Genomic DNA, 14302 nt, shown 5'->3' with positions numbered 1-14302 from the left:
CAACACACATAAGCATTGCAGCTTTTCTTCTGGAAAAAACACCTGGCCTCAAATTCACCAGAACTTATGCTACCACTCCAATCCCCCCAAGGCTACGCATACCCCCAAAACACTTTGCAAACCCCCACATACAGCAAGAAGCAGATCAAAGTATACAAGTTAACTAAACAGTTAAGGGCTGAGTCTCAACAGCAGAGTATCCACTTTGCAAGCAGAAGGCTCTAGGTGCAAACCCCAGCACCTCCACTTAAAATGGACAGCTAGCAACTAATGCTCTAGACAAGGGGTGTTCAATATTTTGGCTTCCCTGGGCCACACTGGAAGAAGAAGAATTGTCTTGGGCTGCACATAAAATACACTAACACTAACGATAGCTGATTCATAATGTTTTAAGTTAGTTTACAATTTTGGGTTGGGTTCATAGCTATCCTGGGCCGCATGCGGCGGATAGACCCAGGGGCCGCAGTTTGGACGAGCCTGCTCTAGACCTTTGACAGAGACCCTGGAGAGCTGCCGCCAGTCACAGTAGTCAACTCTTGCCTTGAGAGACCCAATGGCCTCAATGTGTACAATCAAGCTCCATGCATTCAACGCCATATACTCAATGCTTCTTCTGGAAAGGGGACCAAAGCACAGAGCCACCTGCTTTGCATACAGTAGGTCCCGGGTTCAATCCCCAGCATCTCCAGTTAAAAGGCAAACACAGTACACAATATGAAAGATCTGAGAATCCAGAGAGCGGCTGCCAGTCAGAGTAAACAATAATGGCCTTGAACATTCAGACTCAGCATAAGAGAGCTTCAAGAGTTCAATGATCTTTGAAGGGATGGCCCTACAGCTCAGCAGCAGAGCATCAAACCCAGGTTCGATCCCCAGGCAATGCAAAAGACCTGGGCCCAAACCCCTGGGGAGCCACTGCCAGCCAGAGAGGGCAACCTCCACCTTGATCACCATAGAGTTGGAAGGGGCCACCTAGTCCAACCCCCTGCACAATGCAGGAAATTCACAACTACCTTCCCCCCCACCCCCCAGTCACCCATACTACATGCCCAGAAGATGGCCAAGAAGGTAAACATAGAATCATAGAGTTGGAAGGGGCCACCGAGGTCATCTAGTCCAACCCCCTGCATAATGCAGGAAATTCACAACTACCTTCCCCCCCCACCCCCAGTGACCCATACTCCATGCCCAGAAGATGGCCAAGAAGGTAAACATGGAATCATAGAGTTGGAAGGGGCCACCGAGATCATCTAGTCCAACCCCCTGCACAATGGAGGAAATTTACAACTACCTTCCCCCCCTACCCCCAGTGACCCATACTACATGCCCAGAAGATGGCCAAGAAGGTAAACATGGAATCATAGAGTTGGAAGGGGTCACCGGGGTCATCTAGTCCAACCCCCTGCACAATAGAGGAAATTAACAGTTACCTCCCCCCCAACACCCCCAGTAACCCCTACCCCATGCCCAGAAGATGGCCAAGATGCCGTCCCACGTTTCGATTCGCTATGATGCATCCAGCGGTCCATAACAACAACAGGGAAGAGGCCGGGAACTCCCTAAGCATCGATCACGGATCCCGCCCACAAGCAGGAAGGCACAACACCTTGACGGGACCACCGCGGGCGGCGACCCTGCGGACAAACGCGTTGGGGACGGGGGGGGGGAGAGAAGGAACGTGGGGAAAGGGACCTCGATTGGACCGTTAGGGGGGGAGAATACAAATCCTAGGAGAAAAAGGCGCCTCCCGCGCCCACTAGGGGCGGCCCCACAGCCCCGCCTCCCCAGCGCCCGGCAACCGCCGCCCTCCCTCCCTCCCTCCCTCCCTCCAGCGGGCCGAGAACGGCCCCCCCCTCCGGCCCCCGCCAACGGCCAAACGGCCACCCGCCCGGGGGGTCCCTCGGCCGCCCCCGCCGGGCCCGCCCCGCCGGGGCCCCCTCACCTGACAGAAGCCCCGGCAGTAGGCGCCCGACGAGGCCTCCGACGCCTCCTGGTCGCTCAGCTCGGCCTGCAGCTGCCAGAGCCGGGCGCGGAGGCCGGCGGACAGCCGCTGCGTCTCCGGCGGCAGGGCCGCGTCAGCCTCGGCGTCCGCCATCTGCACCCGGCCGCGCCGCGCGTAGGCAAGCCCTCACGTGACCCGCTGACCGCATCGGCCGAGGACGGCCTCACGTGACCACGCCTCCTCGCGCTCTCCTCCGCGGGGGCCGCTCCCGGCGCTCCCATTGGCCGGCGGCTGTGACGCGATCACATCGCGCTGAGGGCGGGTTGGTTCGTGGGGCGCGCGTGGGTTAGGAGGCTTTTTTTTTTTTCCGGGCGTCGTTCTTCTTCAATCGTCCTCTCTAATGACCCCTTTCACTTCCGGGAGTTGGCCAATGGGGCGGGCGAAGGGGCGGGTCTTGGCGTCCTGAGGAGAGGTGGGAGTGAGCTCTGGATGCGATGCTGCGGCAAGGTGGTCGAATGCGATCCTCTGTATTCTCTCTTCATTCTAGCCAAATAAATGTGCTAAGGAAAAAAACTAAAAAAAGAAAGGCAGGATAATAAAATAATTGTGTTTTATTTATTTGTGTGTTTTTTTGAAACGTTTAAGAAATAATAAAGGCATATTTAATTGTATTTACTTGTTTGGAAATACATGTGTCACAAATAATAAAAACCATGTATTTTTGTCCAGAGTGTGTGTTTGTCTATAGTGAATGAAAGATACATGTATTTAATCTACAGTTGTAAGCTTCCTCCCGCAGGACTCTGAAGAGGCAGTATTCTAAATAAATTTAAATAAATGTATTTAAAATATGTATATAGTGAATAAGTGCATGCATTTATTTCCATTATTTGTTTCTTTGACATATGTATATGGCAAATAAGAAATGTCAATGTATTCTTTTGCAACATGAATGTAGTGAATGATAAATGCAATTAATTTTATTTGTTTGTCATATGTATATAGAAAATAATAAATACATGTAAATCTATTTTTATTTATTCATCTGAAATCTTTACAAACCACGTCTCTGAAAACAAATCACTCAAAGCATTTCCCATAAAGAGAGATAATTTAAAATGATCACATCAACAAAACAGACATTATAAGAGAAACTGCTGTTGACAGGGCCAACAGATAACACTGAAACGGCAGTTTCAGAGGGTAGCTGTGTTGGTCTATAGCAGAACAGCTAGATTCAAATCCAGTAGCATGTTCGAGACAACCAAGATTTCCGGGGTATAAACTCCCTTCATCAGACTGCAGTGAATTACATCAAACTGCAGTGAATTACTTACGCCAAGGCCCTTCTAAACAGTTCAACCTTGCAGCATTACCTGAATACAGACAAAGATGGTGCTGATCACATTTCTTTTGCTAGCCCATTCCAAAGGTCTGGGACCACTGATGAAAAAGCTGAACCATCCTCTCCTCCCCTGGCACTGGGACCACCAGCAGCCCCTGTTATGATGGGCATAGCACTCTCAAAGGCCTGTTAGTTTTTTATATTTATATATAAGGTACAAGGTAGTCACCTAAAACAATATCCATGCACAGCATCCTAATACACCTACTTTTAAGCATTGGACTTTCTGATTTTCCTGTATTCCTTTCCTATTTCTAGTGTCTAATGTTGAAGTGAGGAGGGAACACAGCACGGTGTAGACCAAAATTAGATCTCAGAAGTTAATCAGGGTCGGCACTTGGATGGGAGCCCACCAAGGAAGGCTCTAAAGAGGCAGGCAATGTCACACCACCACTTGCCTTGAAAGCCCCTTGAAACCGTACGTCTTGACAGCACCTATGTATGTAATGTTGAATTACAGCAATTGTATTTTTCTTTTCTTTAGATGCTTGTTTTTGGTTCGTTTTGGAGAATTCGTGTTGCTTTTCGGTATGCAGAAATAAAATTCTGTTTGGCTTTAAGGTGCCACATGACTCTTGGTTATTTCTTTCTCTCTACACAATGTTGTTTTGTATTGTTATGTCTTCACGAGAACTTGTGATGTAATGCTAGTGAAATGGGGATTTGCCGGTGGCTGTTCTGAGTTCTATTGCTTTCCCCTTTTGCATTTAGCAATTTAGAATTATAGCAGTGATCCAAGAGCTCACTGGCAGAGCCCATCTTTGGCATGTTGAAGCTTCCCAACCTGAGTCCTTACTACCAGCAGCTAGGAAACTAGCAGGAGCTACTAAATATCAATGTCTCTGCCTGAGACTCTGGAGAGCCACTGCCAATCAGAGAAAACAATATTTGTTTGTTTGTTTGTTTGTTTTAAGTATACTCTGCACTTCTAATAGCTCAGGGGCCCCATGATACAGTCTTATATAAAAAAGACCATCTTAAAGCTCCTTATCTGGCTGAGATAACAGCTCACAGTCTTAGGGCAGCATTTACCTCACTGCGATTTCAAACCATGCCCAGAGCTTCTTGCTGGACACTTCTAAAAAACAACAACACCCCACTAATTCATTCCAAAATTGCTGGAAAAGACGCAAAACACAAATCAAAGCACTTGCTGGAAGTGCAACGCACAAGATGGGTCTTTCTTTCATGTATGGTGGACTTGCCTGAAGGTACAGATGTACTGGAGGAACATTCACAATGAGTTACAGAAACTGTTTCATCTAAAATTCACATTAGACCCTAAGAGCATGCTGCTAGGCATTGTTCCAACAAAATTGCCTGTGCAATCTAGAGAACTGTTTAAATATGCCGTAACAGCTGCTAGAACTGTTCTAGCTAGAAAATGGAAGTTGATATCACTTCCAGGTGTTGAAGAATGGAAGGAAAAGCTGTCTGAATATGCAATCGTGGCCAAAATGACCAATTCAGCAAACAATGATCAACATTATGAGTTGTTTTATGAAAACTGGAAATTCTGTTATCAATATGTAAAAGATTAATCATAGATGTTAGAAGGATAGAACTGATACTAAATTTTGATATCTTTATTGACTAAGATGGGAAAGCTGTTTGGATATGTGTGAACCAGGTACCATGAAACACAAACACATGCATGTAACAATCTTTTTTTGTATTTTCTTTTTTTCAACTGTTTTCATTTCCCCTGTACTTCCCTTTCCCTTTTTATATTAAAAAAAAGACAAGGGGAAAAAATCACTAATTCAACATATTTGTATATGCGGCAGCTCAGTGGAAGATCTACCCCATTACGTCCTGGCTTGTCCTCTATATATTGAGCCCAGGAATAAGTTCCTGGCCAATATATTTACACTCTTTATCTGATGCTGATAAAAAAAAATTTATAGCAGATGTGGGTTTTTTTGTCTCTCAAAAAATGACTCTTTACTCTTTGGCGGCCAGGAAAATTAGGGCAAAGAAAGCCATTAAATTAATAGAACCTTTAAAAAAAAAAAAAAGACAGAGCCGAATTTTGACTTTCTTGTTTTATATATACTGTTTGAATGAGAAACAAAATGTTGGGTGTAATTTGAGAATCTTATTTTCTGGATTTTATTAGTTTTATCATTTTTAACTCATTTTAATAATGTTTTAGATTGTAAGGGCCTATGGCCCTGTGCAATAAACCTATGTGTGTGTGTGTAAAGTGCTGTCAAGTCGCAGCCGACTTATGGCGACCCCTTTTTGGGATTTCATGGCAAGAGACTAACAGAGGTGGTTTGCCAGTGCCTTCCTCTGCACAGCAACCCTGGTATTCCTTGGTGGTCTCCCATCCAAATACTAACCAGGGCTGACCCGCAATAAACCTACAGTGAATACTAATAACTCAGGGCAGCTTACACCAAACTAAAAACACAAATGCACGCAATATTTTAGTTAAAAAGTACTGAAGTGGGTGGACCACCGCTTTGACTTCCTCCAGAACGCTTGGGGGAATGCACAGAATTGCCACAGAGTGTATCAGTTGTATTTCCTGGCTTTTGTAACACCTCCGATAGAAATTCTCCCCCACACACACACCTGTGTTTATACATCTGCCAACAGAGGATACGGTTCATGGGTCTGATAAAGTGGTCTGCAACCCATACAATTTTCTGCCACCATAAATTTGTTGTAAGCACCATCAAATTCAGTTTGCTGGGTTGCAAATTTATCCCAAAATGTAACTCAATTGCTCCACCTAGAGCTGAAATAAGAATATGACACACATTTTATTTTGGAGGAGATTCCTGTACAAACCGAATGGAATCTCACCAACTATATTTCTTTACAGGTCCTTCATTTATTCATGTGACAAACAGAGGGCTAATTATGAGGTTGGCAACAGCCAAAATATGCACATTCCTGCAATCGAGTGTTTCTTGCACAGAAAATAAGGTAAAAGAGAGAGCCAGCGCATGGGGTAGTGGTTAAGAGCAGCAGACTCAATTCGGTTTGATTCCCCACTCCTCCATATGAGCAGAGGACTCTAATCTGGTGAACTAGGTTTTTCCCCCCACTCCTACACATAGCCAGCTGGGTGACCTTGGGCTGGTCACAGTTCTCTCAGAACTCTCTCAGCCCCACAACAGGTGACTGTTGTGGGGAGGGGAAGGGAAGGTAGAGAAAAGGTAGAGAAAAGCGGGGTATAAAAAACCAACTCTTCTCTTCATCTTCTTCTAATAATGTAAAAAAAAATGACTAAAAAGGCAAACTATATAGACAAACTATGACTTGATGCGGTCTGTATTATGCTGCTAAATTATTTTAACCCGGGGGGAGCTTTAGTTGTTTTATCGGATGTGTAGCAGCAGAGGTTACTGTGATTTTGGATTAACATATGCTGTGGGGTGAATTTTTGGGGAGCAGCTGAGTTGTTAAGGCCTGTGACTACAACATGAATAAAACTTGACTTGACTCAAAAAGAAGTTTCGAGTAACGAGTTAGGGACTGTAGATTATACCACAGTATTTAGTCTGTACTATCTGTTGCTGTAACTAAGTTCCTACAATGTGATTTTTGCATTCTTTAACGTGTCATCTTAATATCTATGCTGTGCTTCACCAATGTCTTTGATCGCTGACTGGGTCCACAGTTTTGCAAGTCAAATCTTATTGCATTGTCTATCGGTTGTCCCATCCTGTTGAAAGTCTTGACTTATTCTGTGTAGGCTGCCTTGAATCCCAGTGAGAAAGGCAGACTATAAATAATGTAAATAAATAACACAAATCCTGCCATTTTGCTGGTAATGCAGATCATTAAGTGACAGGGATCCCAAGGCTACATTGTCAGTGGCAAGATTTATTTCAGTCCTTATATCCCTCAAACATTAGATTTACGCTGCTCAAGATCAATGGATCAAGGAGTTTCTAAGGAATAACGGAAAGGTAATGCAGATCTAGGTATCAGATATAGCTTTATCCATTCTTCATGATGCACTGGCTCAGGGAGACAGGCACTAAAACATACTTCCTGAGCAAGATTCCCAGTTTAATTGTCTTCTGTGACCAAAGCCAGAGTGGTATAGTGGTTAAGAGTGGTGGTTTTGTTGGAAATAAAAAGATTTATTTCTTTAAACAGATTTAAGTTCTGAATAAAAAGAAACTCAACCTTAGGATTGAAAGCAAGAGATTTTTAATTATTTTTGCCGCAAAAATAATGAGAGCAGAGATTTTAGCTCAAGGCCACAAAATGAAAATCTCCACCCCAGGAATCTCCTCCCATTTCTTAATCTTTTATACTTTTCCAGAGTTCTTTGTTTTAAGAGGATTTGAATATTTCCTCCTCTCAAATCCACCCTAACTCTGATCTCATCTTCGTGGTATCATGTATATGATCTCACTTGTTAGTTGGTAATACCCTGTTTCAGATACGAAAAATCACCTGCTTTGTTCAGTTTAAGTTAGACAGGACTATTTTTTACTGACTTATATAAATAACCACAGCTTACAAATATAATAGAAGAATAACATTTTTCTAATATGCTAGAATTAAATTCATTAAAATCTTACACATCCCACAGGCCACTTTTATGTTATAACAACATAAAAGTTTGGAGCGGTGGACTCTGATCTGGAGAACCGGGTTTGATTCCCCACTCCTCCATGTGAGTGGCGGAGGCTAATCTGGTGAACTGGATTGGTTTCCCCACTCCTACACATGAAGCCAGCTGGGTGACCTTAGGCTAGTCACAACTCTCTTGGAGCTCTCTCAGCCCCACCTACCTCACGGGGTGTCTGTTGTGGGGAGGGGAAGGGAATTGATTGTAAGCCAGTTTGATTCTTCCTTAAGCAGTAGAGAAAGCTGGCATATAAAAATCAACTCTTCTTCTTCTTCAAAGTGTCCTTCATGGATTTCCTGTGATCTCCTAGACTGGAATCTTTAAAGCTTAAAGTCCCTGTGCAGGAATTGTGTGTGTCCCCACTTTTTGGAAGAGGATATTGGGTACTGTTGCTATTTTGCAAGTTTGGAAATGATTTGGCACGACTGATAGATAAGAGGAGCCATCATAGGACAGAACCTAGGCTGTGGGTCTCCAGTGTGGGTCAGGCCCCCATTAGGATGACTGCCCAAGGGCAAGAGGCACTGAGCATCCCTGCCTACTACAGGCAGCCCTACCAAAAGTCAACCAAGGCCTGGCTCAGGGTTGGGGCTGCCAACCTCCAAGTGGTGGCTGGAGATCTCCCACTATTACAACCTGTCTGCAGGCGACAAAGATCAATTCACCTGGAGAAAATGGCCACTTTGGCAATTGGACTCTATGGCATTGAAGTCCCTCCCCTCTCCAAACCCCACCCTCCTCAGACTCCACCCCCAAAATCTGCAGGTATTTCCCAACCTGGAGCTGGCAACCCTACTCAGGGTTGCTAACAGCATCGATACTACACAATAAAATCATATATAATAAATCAGCATACAATTTACAATAAAACCAGTCCTACTTCTACTTCGATTGGATAGTTAATACAAACGGCGCAGAACATAAACCCATGGCCCATAGGGCCAGTGATGGGCTGGAGAGCAGTTAGGAGCTCCGATATAGAATAAGAACAGATGAATCACTGGATCACTCTCGACCAGTATGGGTGCTTGGTTGGGATATGGTCTCTCTCTTTTCCAAGACCAGCTACAGATTTAATTAACAGAAAATATCTTGTGGAAACCTTGGCAAAATGATTTTCTAACCATTCGAGCGGTTCCTCATTGGAACAGGCTTCCTCAGGAGGTGGTAAGCTCTCCTTCCCTGGAGGTTTTTAAGAAGAGGCTAGATGGCCATCTGTCAGCAATGCTGATTCTATGACCTTAAGCAGACCATGAGAGGGAAGGCATCTTGGCCATCTTCTGGGCATAGAGTGTAGGTCACTGGGGGTGTGGGGGGGGGGTAGTCGTGAATTTCCTGCACTGTGCAGGGGGTTGGACTAGATTACCCTGGTGGTCCCTTCCAACTCTATGATTCTATGATTCTATAATTCTATGATGGCAGCTTTGGCAAATGACACCTATTTTGCATTCTTAATTCCTTGGTTTGTGGACCTCATGGGTTGCTATGCCTGTAGCCCATTGGTCAGAATGTGTGACGTCATGAGTCAGTATTTGCTTCAGGATTCCATGGATCTCAGCAGGTAATCCTTGGCAACCACCTTCCTCCCAGCTGCTCCTCTGGCTGCAGGGTGCCCAACTCTGCCCCCAGTGCCAGATGGCTATAACATGACCACCTATGGCAAAACTGGGCAGCTCCCATCACGCCCACAGTTAGAATTGCCAGTTCTGGGTTGGGAAATACCTGGAGATTTGGGGGGACGGAGCCTGAGGAGAGCAGGGTTTGGAGAGGGGAGGGACTTCAGTGCCATAGAGTCCAATTGCCCGATCAGCCATTTTCTCCAAGGGGACTGATCTCTATCGGCTGGAGGTCAGTTGTAAAAGAGGAGAGCTCCAGCTACCACCTGGAGGTTGGCAACCCTACCCATAGTAGACCGGGATTCCTGGAATATGAAGCCTCCCAGGTGAGCCTCATTGTTAGGATGGTTCCAAATAGCAGCCCCTTGATGGGGGAAGGCAGAGGAGGAAATGGCCTGTCCGTCTAGCAGATGTGCAAGATTATCCTTCTCTGAAATGAGGGGGATTTGGGGGACTGGGGAGTGACAGGCACAAATGCTTCCCCTCTTTTCAGGGTGCAAAGTGCAGGTCAGGAACAGGCACGCCAGAATAGCTGCCCTCAGGGCAGTCGAACGTTCTTCCTCGGAGACTCACCAAAGGTAGAGCATGAGCATTTCCTAAGCATATCATAAGAGAAGCCATGCTGGATCAGACCAAGGCCCATCAAGCCCAGCAATCTGTCACAGCCAACTGATGATGACCCCCTCATGGGGTTTTGAGGCCAAGAGATGTTCTGAGATAGTTTGCCATTGCCTGCCTGTTTGTAGTGACCCTGGAATTCCTCGGTGGTCTTCCATCCAAATACTGACCAGGGCTGAATCTGCTTAGCTTCCCAGATCAGACAAGATTGGGTTAGACTGGAGCATCCAGGTCTGGGCAAGAGACCAACAGTGGATTGCCATTGCCTGCCTCTGTGTAGCAACCCTAGACTTCCTTGGTGGTCTCCCATCCAGATACTGACCAGGGCCCACCCTGCTTAGCTTTTGAGATCTGATGAGACTGGGATAGCCTGGGCCATCCAGGTCAGGACTCTCCTTCCTTAGGGGTAGCATTTCATGGCCAGGTTAAGCTACTGTAAGGTCATATTAATTGGATTGTGTATTTTATAGTTAGTGAAAATCTCCAATTGTTTTTACCATTCCTGTCGTGGCTTTTAAAAGGTTGCTAGTCATGATCAGCCCAGGCTAGCCTCATGTCGTCAGATCTCAGAAGCTAAGTAGGGTCGACCATGATAGACCTCCACGGAATACCAGGGTTGTGACATGGAGGCAGGCAATGGCAAACCATCTATGAACCATCTCTTGCCTTGAAAACCCCACCAAGGGTCACCATAAATCAGATGTCACCTAACCGTGGGGGGGGGGCAGGGAGTCATGATCAACCCTGCTTCCTTGGTAGGGTTGCCAACCTCCAGGAATTAGCTGGAGATCTTCTATTACAACTGATCTCCAGCCGATAGAGATCGATTCCCCTGGAGAAAATGGCCGCTTTGGTAATTGGCAATTGGACTCTACGGCAATTGGACTCTATGGACTCTCCCCAAACCCTGCCCTCCTCAGGCTCTGCCCCAAAAACCTCTCACGAGCTTAGCCTTTACACTTGGGAGTATCCTACGGGAACCAGCTAACTTGAATGCATGATATATAACACTGTAAGATTGAATGAACCCCAGCCATTGCCTTCTTTTGAAGATTTAAGAGTACCTTATGGACCTTTTAAAGAGTACCTTATGGACCTTTTAAAGAATTTTTCTACAACTACTGCTACAACAGAAAACCTTTTTGCACAAAGACTGCATTAGAAGAAGTATTGTATATTTGTGTACATAGTTGTATGTGTTTCTTATTTGTATCACTGCACTGGTTGAATATATGTTTAAACACGTTACTTATGTGTCCGCTTCATACAGTAACCTCCAGGAACTAGCTGGAGATCTTCTATTACAACTGATCTCCAGCCGATAGAGATCGATTCCCCTGGAGAAAATGGCCGCTTTGGCAATTGGACTCTACGGCATTGAAGTCCCTCCCCTCCCCAAACCCAGCCCTCCTCAGGCTCCGCCCGAAAAACCTCTCACGGGTTGCAAAGAGGGACCTGGCAACCCTATTCCTTGGGTTGGGGAAGGCAAGGAAGTTAAGCAGCTGAGTAAACCATCCTGGGACCTCCCTATGGGTGGAAAGGGCTGGAGAATGAGGAGGTGGTTGCCCCACAGGTCCCTCCCCCTCCAGAGCAAAGTGGCCAAGACTAACCCTGCGGTTTTCTCTTTGGACAGCAGTTGAGCCTAGACCCATTTCTTCTGCATCAGCATGTTGGAGCCGGTTCGCATTGTGCCCCAATGGAAGGAGCTCAAAAGCCAGCTGAAAGGGAAACTGCAAGCAGAAAAGGTAACGCAGAGACCAGTGGTTGTCTGAGGCTGTGTGTGTAAGACAGGGGTGGGGAACCTTTTTTCTGCCAAGGGCCATTTGGATATTTATAACATCATTCGTGGGCCATACAGAATTATCAAATTAAAAATTAGCCGACCAAGCCCCAAGCAGGCAGCTGCCCCGGATGACACCCCCCTCCGGCACGGGCAAGCAGGCAGGCATCCAACCGGTGGCGCACCCGCCCACCTGGCGGCACAGGATGGTCTGTTGCACCAGCCGGGTGCCCACAGATCATCCACCTTGAAGATTGGCAATCCGCCCCCTCTCGCGGACAGGAATAGCCTGTCTTAGATCCTTCTGAGCTAGAGATCTGCCAGGACCCACAACGGGCCAGACCAAATTATTTTGCGGGCCTTAGACGGCCCCCGGGCCTGACGTTCCCCACCCCTGGTGTAAGATATATAAACATAAACTGCACACCATAAGTGATTCAGCCAACAAGCCTTCATCAGTGGTCAGATAAAATCCTATATAATGTACACACAATGTATCACAATATATAAATAATATTATAAAAGCCCATGTATGAAATACCGGCAAGTTATTCTGGGCTATATAAGTCTCCTATACAGAGTGTGCATGCTAATATCAACTTGGTAAAACTGTTTTACCTGGTAGATATTAGCAAGTATTAGCAGGTATTTCATCTAGAGGGCTTTCAAATTTGTTATACACCCTACATACATACCTGGGCTTTTATAATATCGTTTATATATTGTGATACATTGTTTGGTGTGCATTATATAGGTTTTTAATCTAACCACTGGGGAAGGCCTGTTGGCCGAAACCTGTATGGTGTGTGGTTTATGTTTATCAACCTTACCAGTTGCAATAATGCTTTGTTTTATCATTTTTAATGTTTTTAACCTTGATATAAGAGCCTTAAAATAAAGATATTTCTCTATAACATCATTCTGCCTTTCTCCACCCAACCTTGGGTACCCAGCGTTTGTTTTTTCAGGTTGGGTCCCCTCCTTTCCCCCCCTTGTTTATTGACCTCTGTCTCCTTGGACAGGGCTTGCCAGAGGAGACGGAAGGGATCATGTTGAGCGACAGGCCGACGATCCTGTTCCGGGAGAGTTGCTCCCCCAGCCTCATGCCGCCCATCTGCTTCTATTCCTGCGGCTCGACTGACTATTTTGCATCCTTCACCTACAGAGGCAGGAGCAAGGTGAGAGGCGAACAGCTGGCCAGTAGGAGGAGCCGCTCCAAACCGGAGCTGCTCCAACACCCTTCTTCTACGTGCACCGTCCTCCCCACTCCCCTAACCCCCCCCCCCCGTCGTGCCTGTTCCACCCTCCAGCTAGACCCCATTCCTCTCCCAGTATGGCGGCGAGATCCCAACGCCCCCCTTCATCCAAGGCACTGGAGCCTGCCCACTCCTCTCTTGGAGGATGCAGCAGGGGTCCAAATTCCCTGGCCTTGTTCTGCTACATCCAAGGAGCCCAATTCCTAGGGTTGCCAACTACCAGGTACTAGCTGAAGCTCTCCCGCTATTACAACTGATCTCCAGCCGATAGAGATCAGTTCCCCTGGAGAAAATGGCCGCTTTGGCAATTGGCCTCTATGAGCTTGAAGTCCCTCCCCTCCCCAAATCCTGCCCTCCTCAGGCTCCGCCCCAAAAATCTCCAGGTATTTCCCAACCCAGAACTGGCAACCCTACCTGGCCAGGCCTTACTTAGGGTTGCCAGGTCCCTCTTTGCCACCAGTGGGAGGTTTCTGGGGTGGAGCCTGAGAAGGGTGGGGTTTGGGGAGGGAAAGGACTTCAATGCCTTAGAGCAGGGATGGGGAACCTGAGGCCCGGGGGCCGTATACGGCCCCCAAGGACATTTTATGTGGCCCTCGGGAGCTCCAGGGCCCCACCACGGAGGCGTGGCACAGGGCGGCCATCCCTGATGGTGTTCCTGGGGCCACGGTTTGCAGGGGCACTGCGGCGCCCTTTGGACCTCCTCTCGCCGACTGACGGCTGTTAGTCGGCAAGAGGAGGGGGAGGGACACTTCCCCCAAAGCTGCCCCCTATAGCTGAAGCGTGCAGGAACGCCGGGGCACACTGTAAGACCCTCTTGCTGCCTGTCGGCTGTTGAGCAGCGGGGGGGGGGGAAGAGGCTTGCGGTTCCCGGCGGCAGAGCATGCGCACAGGAGCCAATCGGGCCTCGGGGGGGGTGCTTTTGTGGACTCTGGGGGTGGGAGGGCATGGAGCCTGGAGCCAGGACGCGGGCTGGCGGGTGTGTGTGTGTGAGAAGGCTTTTCTCTCTTCCTCTCTTTCGGTGTCTTTCTTTGTCTCCCTCCGTCCTTTTCTTTCTCCCCCTCTTTCCATTTCTTTCTCCCTCTCCC

General features: G+C 47.1%; 1 protein-coding gene across 1 annotated transcript in view; it reads right to left on the bottom strand.

Annotated features, from left to right (window-relative positions):
• Positions 1 to 2118, bottom strand: part of RLF (RLF zinc finger) — a 37797-nt gene extending 35679 nt beyond the window's left edge. Inside the window, exon 1 of the mRNA XM_056847341.1 lies at positions 1943 to 2118. Coding sequence (XP_056703319.1) covers positions 1943 to 2095 — 153 coding nt within the window. The 5' untranslated portion in view covers positions 2096 to 2118. The remainder of the gene's footprint in view (positions 1 to 1942) is intronic.
• Positions 2119 to 14302: the final 12184 nt, after the last annotated feature.

Source organism: Euleptes europaea, chromosome 3 (assembly GCF_029931775.1).
Source record: "Euleptes europaea isolate rEulEur1 chromosome 3, rEulEur1.hap1, whole genome shotgun sequence".
NCBI lineage: Eukaryota > Metazoa > Chordata > Lepidosauria > Squamata > Sphaerodactylidae > Euleptes > Euleptes europaea.
The sequence above is the reverse complement of the archived record's forward strand: the minus strand, read 5'-3'. Positions and strand labels throughout refer to the sequence as shown.